The sequence below is a fragment of the Dermacentor andersoni genome, chromosome 8 (genome assembly GCF_023375885.2).
Source record: "Dermacentor andersoni chromosome 8, qqDerAnde1_hic_scaffold, whole genome shotgun sequence".
Classification (NCBI taxonomy): Eukaryota; Metazoa; Arthropoda; class Arachnida; order Ixodida; family Ixodidae; genus Dermacentor; species Dermacentor andersoni.
This window is the reverse complement of record NC_092821.1, coordinates 116,286,879-116,300,298: the sequence shown is the minus strand read 5'-3', so window position 1 is coordinate 116,300,298 and position 13,420 is coordinate 116,286,879. Positions and strand designations below refer to the sequence as shown.

Sequence of the window (13,420 nt, the reverse complement as noted above, 5' to 3'; positions counted from 1 at the left end):
GAACTCGCAGCAGAGACGCACGACCTTCCTTTCTTTTTCTATTTTGATAATTTATTCACAAGCACGCAGCTACTCAGACATCTCAAGGCACAGGGCTACAAAGGCACGGGCACAGTGAAGTAGAACCGTGTTCCAAAAGAATGCCCTATCGCTCGACCAGAATTGGTCAAGCGCCAACCTCGCGGGCACGAAGAGCCCGTGCTGAGCGACGATGGGATAATTGTTGTCCGCTGGATGGACAATTCTGTAGTAACGATCGTAAGCACCATTCACGGCGTAGAGCCAATGTCATCTGTAGACAGGTACTCTCGTGTTCAGAAGAAGCGAATAAAGGTGGCTCGTCCAAACACAGTTGCTAAGTACAAGATTTATGGGAAGTACGGACCAGATGGATGCAAATGTAGGCGCCTACAGGATTGCAATCCGTGGCAAAAAGTGGTGGTGGCTGATTCTCACTTTGTGATGTATCTATCAGCAGCACTTGGACGCTCATTCCTAGCACAGGGTTCAACGTCACGCAGATGGAATTCCGTAGGCAAATTGCTCAAAGCTACCTGATGGCATGGGGCAATAAATAAACCTACAGGGCCTGGTCAACCCAGAATCCCAAAGACTGGTGATGTCCTGACTGGTACATGGTGTGGCCAAGTCTAATGGCAAGAGGTGGAGGTGTGCATGAGATAATTGCAACAATGCGGTGCACACAAAACGCACAAAGTATGACGTTGGCATGTGTATTCCATGGTTTAAACCATATTACACTAAATAAGTGCTCGACTATTCGCTATGTATGTTTTTTGCGACGTTTTATGGCTTGAAATAAATGTTTTTCACTTCGCGTATTTTGCTTTAGCGTAAGGGCCCAGTGTGACCATATGGTCACGGGCTATATTTCAAAAACTAATTAGGCAAGAGTAATAATTTTTTGCATGTGAATTATTAGTATAAAGGTAAGTTAATATATTAGATTTATTTCAAGATAGCAAGAAAAAAAAGAAACCGGTCCCTAATGGGTTAAATGTCACGACGTTGGTCACTAAAAAAAAAAAAGATCACCGAGAGGGTAGCACGCGTTCCTTCTGGCTGCATTCGTGTCTGACGCTCAAGTTTTTGTTATTCTTGATGCCTTGCATTGAAACCTATCGAATAATAGAGAAAGAAATAAAGAAAGGCTCGATCGATCGCAAGAACGGAACGAGCCAGTGCGTCATTACCTAGCCACCGGACGGGCTCCCAAACTGTTACTGGGTAGTAAAACAAACAAAAAATGTATAGTAAAAACTAACCCTCGACAGTGGCTAAGGCGTTACACAAGGTTACGCGTTTGATTCCCGATTTCTGCATTTCGATGGGGGCGGAATGCATGCAAATATTTTGTGTACCGTGCTTCGCTTACACGTTAAAAACCTTATGCGGCCAAAATTAACCCGGAGCCATCCACGAGAGCGTCCCTCATAACTCGCTGCCATGTTCCGTGAAGTTAAATCCCATTGCTTCTTTTTTTTAACTAGTAAACTACTTAGGCCTCTCTGAAGCTTGAAAGCGTTCCCACTGCAATTTAGAAGATCCGGTGGCCCATATAACACAGTTATGTGACAAGTCGGCGATGTCACGCGAGTCCTCCTTCGACCAGTAGTTACGCGCTGGTTCAAACGTTATTCTAGTATGTGAGCGGAAGATACACTGCACTTCGTTGACAGCATTAACGAGAATGTTTCGCGCACGTGACCAGGTACCCTGCGCCTTGTCGTGACCATCATGTACTCCTCCGGCGAGTTCGAAGTCTGTGAAGAAGGCGGCGCGGTGGCGGCAAGCGGTTGCATTTGCGTTGTCAAAGGTGGGTCCTCGGCGTTCGACACGGACCTGCCGGTGACCTGTGCCGAGAGCACAGCCTACGAGCTAGACGCTGAGGACATATACAAGGAGCTCGCCGTGCGCGGTTACGACTACCAAGGAGCTTTCCGAGGCATCATGCAGGCTGCCATACAAGGTGAGACAATCATTTCTGGTGTGCGCGGAACAAAGCGTTGTTTGCTGCCACCCTGGTCTAGAGCAAAAAGAAGCTCGCGCTCATGTGTTAATAACAGAGAAATAAGAACGCAAAGGCTGCTTGCGCACCGGCGGCTTTTGCGCCTTGGCGGACACTAGGAGACACATAATTGACGAGAGTCTGTTAATTGGCTTTTGGTAATGTGAGCTACTACGGTGTGCGTTTGTAATATAGACCTGAAGACAGTCGCATTCGAAAACAAATTCATATTATTATACTTCTAAAACGCTCTCCGATCAAATTTATCACTCAGTGCAGTAATTTCGCATTCGGAGGCGCCAATCTGAACTCATAGAACCCCTTTACGACGCAGCTCATTATGAAAGAATGGCGGACGTCAATCTTACTTCTACCAGCTTACATCAGGGGAGGAGCTGTGATCAGTTCCGCCCTGATTCTAGAATGGCCTGCCTGCTATGAGTAACGTCATCTGCGGGGCTTGTCTTACTGGAACTTGCACCTCTGAATTAGCGTGCTGAGAATGAAATTCTATGACGGATATCTCGGAACATATGCTCGCTTCAAAAATCAAACAAAACCAAGCGGGATTCGACTACGATTGTCTAAAAAAATTTATATATACATATACTGTAACCGCGAGATAAACAAAAGTTCATTACCATGTCTCCGTCGTACTCTTCTTGTTCGCGATACTTCTGACCGCCTAAGCGGGTAAACCACCTATGCAAGGAAGTTTTGTGCAGCTGGCTTGGCGTTTTTATTAATATATTTGAATATTTAGCTTTGAATGCGCTATGTTTGTGACATTGAGATACGACTATGTGATACGAGTGCCCCATTATGTTTAACACCTACAAATATTTGCACTAGACAACACCGCCTTAATTTTTCTTGATAGCGCTTGATGTGAATAAAGTCAAATTTTTATATCACCACGAGTCTGCGTTGTGTGAACCAAAAGCCAAGTATGAGTGCTTCTACTATGCGTTCACGAAGTACATCCTACTTTGTGCCGGGGAAAGTAGTTCTCAGCCGTCACACAACGCAATCTGTTTGACAAGTGTTCGTATTCTTGGTTTTCGAACATTTTATAACGCAGCTAGAACTGCCTGAAATCTGGAGCTGTCGTTCCAGTGTTTCCCTCTTCTGTGTTCACCTATTTGGCCCTGTTTTCCCCAACACAGACAGCTATGCTACACGCTTTGCTTTCAAGAGTACTCCATGCAACGCAAACAGAAGACGAGAGACACAAATGTAGTATACAACCGCGTGTACCTTCGCGCATTTGTGTTGTGCTGCAAGTAACTGACTATGAACCGACTACTCCGGCAGTTTGCCATTGTGTCAAAGCTGTCGTCATGGGAGACTGCTCAATATTCTTGAATGAATAGGAATAAGTTGTACTCTGTGTTAAGTAACACTAGCTTCCTTAATTGTTTCTGGCCAGAGCCGCGCGGAAGGCTCCAATGGAAAGAGAACTGGATGACCTACGTCGACAGCATGATCCAGTACATCATGTTCAAAAGCCCTGTTCGAGTGCTCCGCATGCCTACCAGCATTGAATTTTGTAGCTTGGACCCCTACGAACACGCTGAAGTGATCAAGAAGACCGGTGACACAGGTGAGCATCACTTTCCGAAATCACATATATAAGCACGATGGTGGCAGAATGTAACAGTGTGTTTAACTGAGAGAACATAGTGATTATGGATGACAAGCTTGCTGTCACATATATAAACAGACGGAGACAAAGAGAAGTTTTAAGAAAGGGCCCGAGCTACAGTTCTGCACTAACCTAATACTCTGAACAAGAAAAGCTGACGGAAAAGAATGACAAAAGATGATCGCGAAAATTTGAACCAGGAACGTTTATATGCAATAAACGGGTATCTCGGTTGTTTTCTCAAAATGTTGAGTAAAATCACAAGGTGTTTCCATCAGTAAAAAGCGTGCCAGTTGCAAGCGCTACGGAGGTGATTCGCAAATGCGTTGCGGAACGACTGATCACGTATGCACTTGCGTACTTGCCGTTTCACACGGAAATGGGCTGCATACTAGAAGGCAAATTTTTCTGCACAATAAAAATCACGATTTCTTCAGACAGTGCGTGCTAGGTGCTTCCAACTCACGAACGCAACGAACATGCGTAGCGTCCGCAGACAAAGGGTACGACAATGAAATGGGCGCAATAATGATGTTATTTTTCTGTTCGACACTTTTGCGCCTCGAGGTGCATACAGCTTAATTTTTAGGAATTTATGGCAGCTATGGTTGAGATTAAGAAAAGCCTAAATGATTCTGCTACACACCCTAACTTCACACGCAATCAGCACAAATGTAAATATATATTGTTGAAGTAAAATCTATTAGAGTTCTCAAGTAAATAAATACGATTCCGTCGCATATTTCAGCAGATGCAGATTTTCATGTCCAGGAAAGTGAAATTGAATACTTCTGAAAAGCACGGTTTTATGCAAAACCGAGTCTCATGAACTGACAACTGTCTCTCAATACCCCTCACATATACAATGTCAAAATTATCAACAATTTTACATGTGTATATTTTTCAGCTATGCTCCTCACTTTACTCCTTTGTACAGGTGTGGAAGTCATCTGCAATAGGACCACAGATACTTGCCGCGCTGGAGGTGCCGTCATACGAGGTCTAAAGACCAACACCATCGACAGCAACGCCAACCAACAGACACCGCTGGTCGAAGAGCATCGCTTCGTGCCATACCTGGACGACAAAGAAAGCCAGAACAACAGAGAGTTACTCACGCGTGAATACGCTGAAGTCTGCTCCAACGTTGCGAGGAGCGCCTTCTACAACTTCTGCGAGAGCAACTCCTTTCTTCGTGAGGCTTTGCGTGCCGTCTCTAACGTTCCCGAGCACGTTGTCAGCAAGTATCTTAACGATTCCGATAAGAATCATGCCCTCCTGCGCTTTCTTAACTCTATCCATGAGCAAAAAGATCGCACTGACACTACCATTGCAGCGTATATCAAGTCAGCTCTGCCTGCACTCAAGGAAGACTTGGAAACCGATGTACTCAACACCGCTCTTTTTGAGGAAGATCCGCTCAGATTTCTCCTTGACACCGTGGTCGAAAACACCAACCCGAAGAAGCTCCGAGTATCAGAATTTCCTGCTCAAGGGAGCGACTGTCTGCTGGTCTCCTGGGTGCGACGTACCTTTCCAAGTTCAATTTGTTGCCCACTATTGAATACACAATAGCACATTCGTCTCCGATGTGACTGTCAGGAAAGATCCCTCAAGGTTCCTCAGTAGCGTCACTGGGCTCGGCAGCATCCAGGAAGAAGCTTCCTGAAGTGGACTTGATTGTGACCCGAAGCGCCACGTGGTCCTCTGGAGAAACCAAGAACCTTGCCGATGAAGTGTCTTCCATTTGCAGAGAAAACGGTTTCGTTCTGCTTGCCCAACGCACAGCACTGACACCTGCAGAATCGCTGCTCGGTAATATCGGGGTCGCCGAGTTTCAAGTAGCGCCCGCCGACGAGGTGGAAGCACAGTTTTTGAAGCATGGACTACGCCTGGTGGCTTTCAAATCGAATAACGTGTCTGCCCTTTATCTGTTCAGGAAGCGTTCGGTGCCCGTCGAAGAGGCGAAGCAGGAAATATGCCAAGTGAACAGCAAACATAGCGACTTGGTCGATTTGGTAAAGCAGAAGGTTATTGACTACGAGTGGAAGCCACAAGGAGAGAAGTTGTGGCTACTCGCGGAGGACGCTGGAGTAAGCGGCGTTGTTGGTTTGATGAACTGCCTCCGATACGAGTCCGGTGGGAGACATATCAGGTGAGAAATCATCACAATGATCGAATATACTGTGTGTTTTTTCAGTCTTTGATGTCGTATTCTTTCAAATGGCCGTATTTATGTCGTTGATCATAAAGTGAGCCTAATGTGACTTCCGTGCCTCAGTGCTTGAAGGTTCTAGCTATAGATTATGACGCTAATGAGTTTACAACTCATCTATGTGATTTCATCAAACGCAGATGCGTGTTCGATGCTGGTTCCACCGAGACGAACGTGGTGGCTGACTACAACCCGGGAAATCCAAAATACCAGAGCGTGGTAGGGAATGACCTCGTCATGAACGTTTATCGAAATGGGCAGTGGGGCTCCTACCGCCATGCGGTCGCAAAATCATGTGAGTTCTTGACTCTCCCATGCTTCTTTAGCTTCACAGGATCCCATGTGAAGACTCATGGCGGTTCGAAGATGCACTCTATTAAGAATAGTGCTGAAGCTTGTTCAGAAGAAGTAATTTTTTTCTAATTAACTCCAATTTTTATGAACCAGTCCGCAGAAGGTTAGAAGAGAAAAAATCCATCTCTGAAGCGCTTCTGAGGTATGCTCAGACCGTAGAAGCACAAGGAGTTTGACCAAAATCCCGACCAGATACAAGCTCGTAATAGGTAGGTATAATGAAATCATTTATTTAACAGAAAGGCACCTCGTTTTCAATGAAAAGCAAAAAAAAAAATACATCAGGGAAGCCGGCGAAATGTTTTAAAATGCAAATAATTTTCAAGTTATAAGGACAATAAGCTAAACGAAAATAAAGTGAAACCTAACAAAATACGTATACGCATTCACTGGTTAAGAAATATTGCGAAAATGACAACAGCTTTCATCAGTACTACACATGCCGATATCAAAGTCAGCAGTGGTTGCACAGTTGAGCAGCACAGAGTAATAATGTTTCAGCGTCTATGTTCCAAAATTTGTCAGTAGTGTTCGAATGTCGGAAATATAATAGCCGGAATTAAGGGTATGATGATGATGATGATGTGTGGTGTTTTGTGGCGCAAGGGCCAGGTTTGGCCAAAGAGCGCCATGACAAGTGGTAATGTTGAAGACGTATTATGGGAGATGTGGCTTGGCTGTAAAGTGGCCTAAAAATAGTCGCAGTAAAGTGCGTAAAATCTACGTGCTATAAAATTATGGCGATGACTAATGAATACTATAAACATTAAGATCCATCGTAAAAGAATGATGCATTGTTTAAAATATGCGAGATGTTAAATTGCTTACAGCACTACTGCCTGCACTACTGGGTAGTACGGTGTGTTAAGAGCTGTAGCTTGCGTTCATGTGAATGAAGAGCAAGTACAGTTACATCACGCATAAACGAGACGTTGTGTCCGAACCCGTAATCGTAACGAAAAGTGAAAGTTCAGTATCGTAGGAGACACTCTTTGTACCAGAAAAGTATGTTCACTGTAAGCCTGTATAAGCCGTGGGAACTGATTCATCGGAACAAACGCCACCATAGGCTGCCAGTGCACGCTGAAATTACGGGTGCTATGGGCCATTAGAGGTGGCCATGAATATTTCACGTCCAGAAAGCGCCACTGAGAACCCTGCGTTACTGCGTGAGTTAATGCGGCGGCACCCTGTTGTCTGCAGGAAGCATCGGTAAGGTGCTCTCGCTTCTAAAGCTAAATAAAATGCTATATTACAGTTGCCTACAGGCGTCGGTGCCTCAGGATTACTTTCTTGAAGCCCAACATCGGCAACTTCCTTCGCTGACGAGGAAGTACAGATGTCAGCGAACAATGCTGTTTTAGTCGCCACTCAGTTTGAATTATTAGTTCATGTAGGATATGTTTTTGACTGGGAAGAGAAGAGACGCTCAGCTAATGAAAACTTACCACTAGCACTGACTACATTTTTACTCGCAAGCGCCTTCGCGAAGGCTCCTGCTGTGATAGTCGCTTCAGAAACCTTGCAACCTGAGTGATTTCTTCAGAAGTTTTATAATTTTTGCAACATAATATTTCATACTGTTCTTCCTGCCATACCACGTTTACGAACAATGCGTCGAACTAGTTGCCAATCTAACACATTCTAAGTTAACCTAACCTTGCCGCCCCCTCTCCACTACACACTAAACCTAGAAAGACTGCCCTTTGGGGTCGTTATGTCTTCTAAACTAGTTTGGTTTGATCTGTCAGCTATTTTGTTATTAAATATTTTGTGTTGCTCTTGCTCTGATACTTCTTTAAATGTTGCGCATACCCACCATGAAGATTGCTCAAAAGCCGAGTGGGAATCGGAAAAGGCATTTGACCGTTCCTAAAGACCAATGGAAACACTTGAACATATATCGAAAATGGGAAATTACAATAAAATATGCAGCAAGGAATGTGCCTTGAAATTGTATCTCAGGGCAATTCTCAAACCAGTGGAAATCCTTGAGCCGCAGAGTAAACAGCCCTATGACAAAGTATTAAATAGTACGCTGAAAACGATGGTCAGGAGTAAAGAAAATCTCTTCTGAGCGAGGCGGAACGGTGATTCTGGGATGTGTTTTGCTTTAAAATTGAGGAAAACAGCAGTGAGTACAGTGTTGCATGTGTTTTTGTTTCATGAACGCCTACTTTAGTGGAAACAACGAAGAAGAACACGCAGTTTGCAGTCCTGAACTTTGGGAAACGTGGTGAACTCTCCAGCCTCGATTGGTACGAATCCCCGGTGCCTTACGCTTCTCTGCCCATCACCAAGACTGCGACTAAATCGATATTGTGTGATGTCCACTTCGCGGCGGTCAACAGTCGAGACGCCACGTTCGCCAGTGGAAAGCTGCCGCCAGAAGCCTTTGTAGGTGAGTTCATTTATAATTAGTATACATAATCCCACGGAGAACCAATATGCGCTTTCGTTCTGCAATTGCTACCCTCTCTTTCATTTACCGAGTGCCGTCACATAGCTCAAGAGGTCACCATGGAATGTAGAGAATTGACAACTAAGGAACAGATAATCAAAGTGGACCTCCAGTGTGCCAGAAAAAGTAGGTTGACCACGCAGGTATCTCTATTGCCACGACTACCTTAGCTACTGAGAAAGCGACGTGTAGGTTCCCCTCAGTACATTGCCTCATTTTCCTCACAAGGTTGTGTACTTCCGCGCCACGTCATCTGCTTCCTGCCAAGTCAACAATTTTTAACTGCGGTAAACAAGCGCTGTTGCCGTCACAAGCGCTGCCTTGCCATGAAAAACAATGCCAACGTTCCCTAGCTGCCACTTGCTATTAATGTTCCCATGTACGAAAAAAATGCCGTGTGCCAATTACAAGAACAGTGGTGTGGCACTTGACAAACTTGCGCCTTACGCATCTTTATAACGCGGAAGAACTGTGCAACACAAAAGAAAACTGGGCGGGCACACACTGTAGCTGTGAGCATGGTTTGGTTTATCTCCACGCCTTTCGCGTGTGTTCTTTTTTCTGTTGCTACTATTCTTTGTGGTGATAAGTTTGAAAGAATCTATTGACTCACCCATCACCCTGTTGGGCTTAGAGCGAAAGCCTTATCACCTCAGCTGACTAGCTGGCCAGTTTCCTAGCAAACTTCTTAGAAAATATGTTTTAACCTTGAGTATTGCGACCCACTGTTGTGGCCCAGTGGCTATCGCGTTTTGCGACTGGTCAACACATCGAAAGTTTGGCTCCCGGCCACTGCGGCCGCATTTCAGTGGGGGCCAAGCGCAAGAATGCTCGTGTACTTCATTTAGATGGACATGAAAGATCCACGGAGTGCGCACCACTAAGCGTGTCTCATATTGCACTGTGTATTTCTAGAAGGTAAATTAAAAGAAGTTACACGATTTGTTTTTCGAAGGAAACTGCCGGGTAATACATGCAAATGTCCTGTTTCTTCGTAACAAACTATAGAATGTTTTATAGGCGAGGGTGCAAGATACGCAGCACGTTTCCCGTTTAACCTGCCCACAGAAATTTGTTTTCTTGATTTAAAGGCGTAAATGCTTTAAATCGAATATCTTGGCAAACGTTGCACGATAAAGCCCAATGGCCGCCATCACCGCCAGGCACCGGCAAACATCATCCTGTTTCTGCTGGTGCAGGCGACTTGGCAAACTCGAGTTTTCAACAAGAGTTTCAAGAAGACAAGAGTTTTCTGGAACGGACCAAACAGGACGTCGCGTCATGGGCCTCGTGTCAAGCCAGGCATTGGCTACCGTGGTTGCGGCAGACCCAGACCTTCTGTGGGAAGTTCCTGATGCGTGGACCCTGGAGGAAGCGTCAACAGTTCCTTTGTCTTACTCAACCGCTTACTACGCCCTGTTGGTGCGGGGAAACATGCGGCCAGGCGAGTCTGTGCTCGTCCAATACGGCAGTGGATGCGTTGGGCAGGCGGCAATCGCCATCGCTCTATCCATGGGGTGCACCGTCTTCGCAACTGTCGGTAAGCGCGGGCAGCATGGGTAGCATCTGTAAATTATTGCAGCGACTACAATTTTGCAAAGAACGCTCGATATTCTGCAGCATTGATGTGAAAGTGAAGCATAAGCCATGCAGATGCACAATTTTTGCACTTTTTGACGAAACAAGTCAGATAAAAGTACCAACCTGTTCTTACTAAGCGACACGAGTTTATGGAGGCTGGCTATACAATACAGTAATTGTGTACCACAAGAGCAGTTGCATGTGAGTTCGTACTCTAGTACCGCAATCCAGACGCTATGAGTAAAAGAAAAAGAAAGCAGGGCCGCATCCTTTATGCTATAAAACAATTCCAATATGGAAGCCTCCCACACAAAACCACTTGCACGGTGACGTCTAGGTGACTGCAGTTTGCTGCATTCAGTAATGAAATATAAAAACTTCTGTTTTTCGCTTTTTTATTGCTCAGCGCTTCCCATGTGCTGGTGTGAACGCATGGTGAAAACAAAGTTCTGTTTCGCCCTGCTCAGTCAAAGTGTGCTGGTTATATAAGGTAGAAGAGCTTTAATGCTCGTGGCTTCAACTGGTTTTACCTTCTTCTCGTGACGAACAGGTTCGACAAAAGAGCGGCACTTCATTAAGAACCGCTTCCCACAACTTCAAGACAGGCACTACAACAGCCTTTGCTTAGAAGAATACATCCTTGAACTGACCAAAGATAAAGGTGAGTGGCTGAATGTCGTGGCTTATGGAAATCACGCTTCTGAACACACATAATACACGCATCAGACATTTCACAAGCGTTCAATGGCAATATATGTGTCATCCGCCTATAATGCTGAATTTTGCTAAGAGATGACTTATCGCGTGATAGCGCCATTTCTGAAACACATCTTGTCTTTGTGAATGTACCTGCTAGTATTACAAAAACGTTTACAGATGTAGACCATACAAAAGATAATCAAATTATTTGTGATTCGTTCTTTCATAAGCAACGCCCCGGCGTCTAAATTGTTTAGTCTTGTCAAGCTTTTCTAAATATTCGTCGTATTCACCCGCAGTGAAGTTCAAATCTCCGTAATTCCGGCATAATCAATTTCAAAAATGAATGTCGAGGTTAATTCGATTAGCATTGAAGTAGTGTAGCGACACACCATATTCCCACCAGCAAAACGCGTCATGCGCGGGACCTGTATGCAGCCGGCCCCATGTGTCGCGCTCACCTCAGGACATGTTGCGCCATCTAACGGGGCCGCTGCGAAGTCCGTGTGTGGCGCATGCCTGAATATACATATTTAGCTTAGACTGAACGTATATGACGCTGATTCAATTATGCCCTGCCCCAGAGAAATCTTAAAGGATATCTTAGTCATTGAACAGCAGCACATAAGCATAGCGCAGCCAAGTGACCAAAGTTGGCGTCCATTATGTTCGTTGATCGGTGGCGCGTACCTTGTGACAAAAGTGAGTGAGTGAGTGAGTGAGTGAGTGAGTGAGTGAATAAACTTTTATTGGGTCCAGCACAACGCGATAAAACGAGCAGCGCGCACACACGCGTCAGACCCAAGTTGGCCTGACGGACGGACGGACGGACAGACAGGTGGGTGGGTGGGTCGGTGGATGGATGGATGGATGGATGGATGCCGGTAACTGCGCGAAGTATCCTGAGAATACTAATCCCAGTGAAAAGCTAGAATCAGTAAATGCAATTACGATCATGGATACGAATGTGAACAAAAACCAAAAGCAGGTTTACATAGAAATTGTGGTTTTCGTTGAGCTTCAAGCTTTCCACCTGCCCTCTTTTGCCAAGGAACAGGGCACCAAATTCACCGCTATTCTGTCGCGCAAATGTCGTTTGTGTGAAGAACTACTAGGCACCTTGTCATTCAGTAGACATCTCCATTGCCAAAGTGTTCTGTCTTAAGATACTTCATTAATTACTGCATATTTTTTTCGCTACTGTTCTTGTTCTTGTACTAATGTGGGGCAATATTTTGTTTCGCTTTATTATCTCTCGCTGCATTTCGCCCCTTTCCTCCGTACGCGATTTCTCAGTTTCATTTTGCTCGTATTGGGTGTCGATTCATTTGCTGCTCCCTGTATGTTGTGCAGCTTTAGTTTGACCTTTAGGTTTTAGCTAAGGTTCCGTGAATATATCAACTGTCATCCAGACGTCTCATTGTTTGTTTGTTTTATTTCCAACTGTCCTTTAAGTTCACTATCTTCAGCACCTTCATATTTTTGTTTCGTTCGTTCTTTAGGTGTGGAACTCGTCTTCGGCACTCTTCCCGGTGCCAGCAATAAAGCCATCGCTCACTGTCTGACGTCGACCGGCCGACACCTCGTTACTGATGCCGTTGGCACAACCTCGCATCGCCCACGCGAGGAACTGTCCCCCGAAGCACAACGTCGTCAACGTCAGCGCCGTTCCAACAGATTTCCTGTCCTTGAACGACACCAGCGCAGCGGAGGACAAGCGGCGAGTCGCCGAACTACTGCGTGGAGGAATCGCATCGGGTGCTGTGAGGCCCTTGCCTGCTACAGTGTTTCCGCGATGCCAGGCTATGGATGCATTCACGTTGGAAGCCTCCGAAGCGAACGCCAGCAAAGTTGTACTTCAGGTAATTGGATTTCAAGTCCTCCTTAGGCTTGTCACAGCCTTTTTGCAGTTCAATACGGACGCGTGGCGAAAGGGCTTCCGCGATATGTCCTCCAAAACGTGTAGCTATTATGTCTAGTGCTCTCAACACTTATTAGAATCTAATATTTTCATTTTCCATCACAGCGGCTGAAACGGGAGCTACTCGTATATGTTTCAGTGACAGTGTCGTGCGTCTTCGTCGCCTAGTTTGTCTTTTGATATACACATCCTTACAATACTTGTTTTTCGCACGCGCTGAATACCAATAGTCAGAAACGAATGCTGGGTTGTGCCTAGTTGATTCTTGACGTAGCAAGCCGGCAAATGTAATAATAATATAGGAGAAGACGCGGTTGGAAATAATTGGTCAGAAATCATCGCAGGATGGTTGTCAGTGTTATGAGGCACCTTTAGCTCAGGGCCAACTCTGATATCGCCTCTTTGAGTGTATGTAGAACGCAGAGACGCTTTTATGAAACCCCTGGATCAATGAGAACGAAATTCGTTGCATTTGAGAAATAAAGTTTGATCCGAGTGAATGTACCAGACGATGT

At 45.2% G+C, this 13,420-nt stretch overlaps 1 protein-coding gene across 1 annotated transcript in view; it reads left to right on the top strand.

Moving 5' to 3' along the window:
- The first annotated feature begins 1,758 nt into the window (after positions 1 to 1,758).
- The window catches only part of LOC126529442 (fatty acid synthase-like), a 28,811-nt gene continuing 17,149 nt past the window's right edge, over positions 1,759 to 13,420 (top strand). Inside the window, exons 1-9 of the mRNA XM_072284118.1 lie at positions 1,759 to 1,990; positions 3,459 to 3,632; positions 4,612 to 5,202; positions 5,277 to 5,829; positions 6,030 to 6,184; positions 8,426 to 8,644; positions 9,975 to 10,244; positions 10,836 to 10,946; positions 12,662 to 12,846. Coding sequence (XP_072140219.1) covers positions 1,759 to 1,990; positions 3,459 to 3,632; positions 4,612 to 5,202; positions 5,277 to 5,829; positions 6,030 to 6,184; positions 8,426 to 8,644; positions 9,975 to 10,244; positions 10,836 to 10,946; positions 12,662 to 12,846 — 2,490 coding nt within the window. The remainder of the gene's footprint in view (positions 1,991 to 3,458; positions 3,633 to 4,611; positions 5,203 to 5,276; positions 5,830 to 6,029; positions 6,185 to 8,425; positions 8,645 to 9,974; positions 10,245 to 10,835; positions 10,947 to 12,661; positions 12,847 to 13,420) is intronic.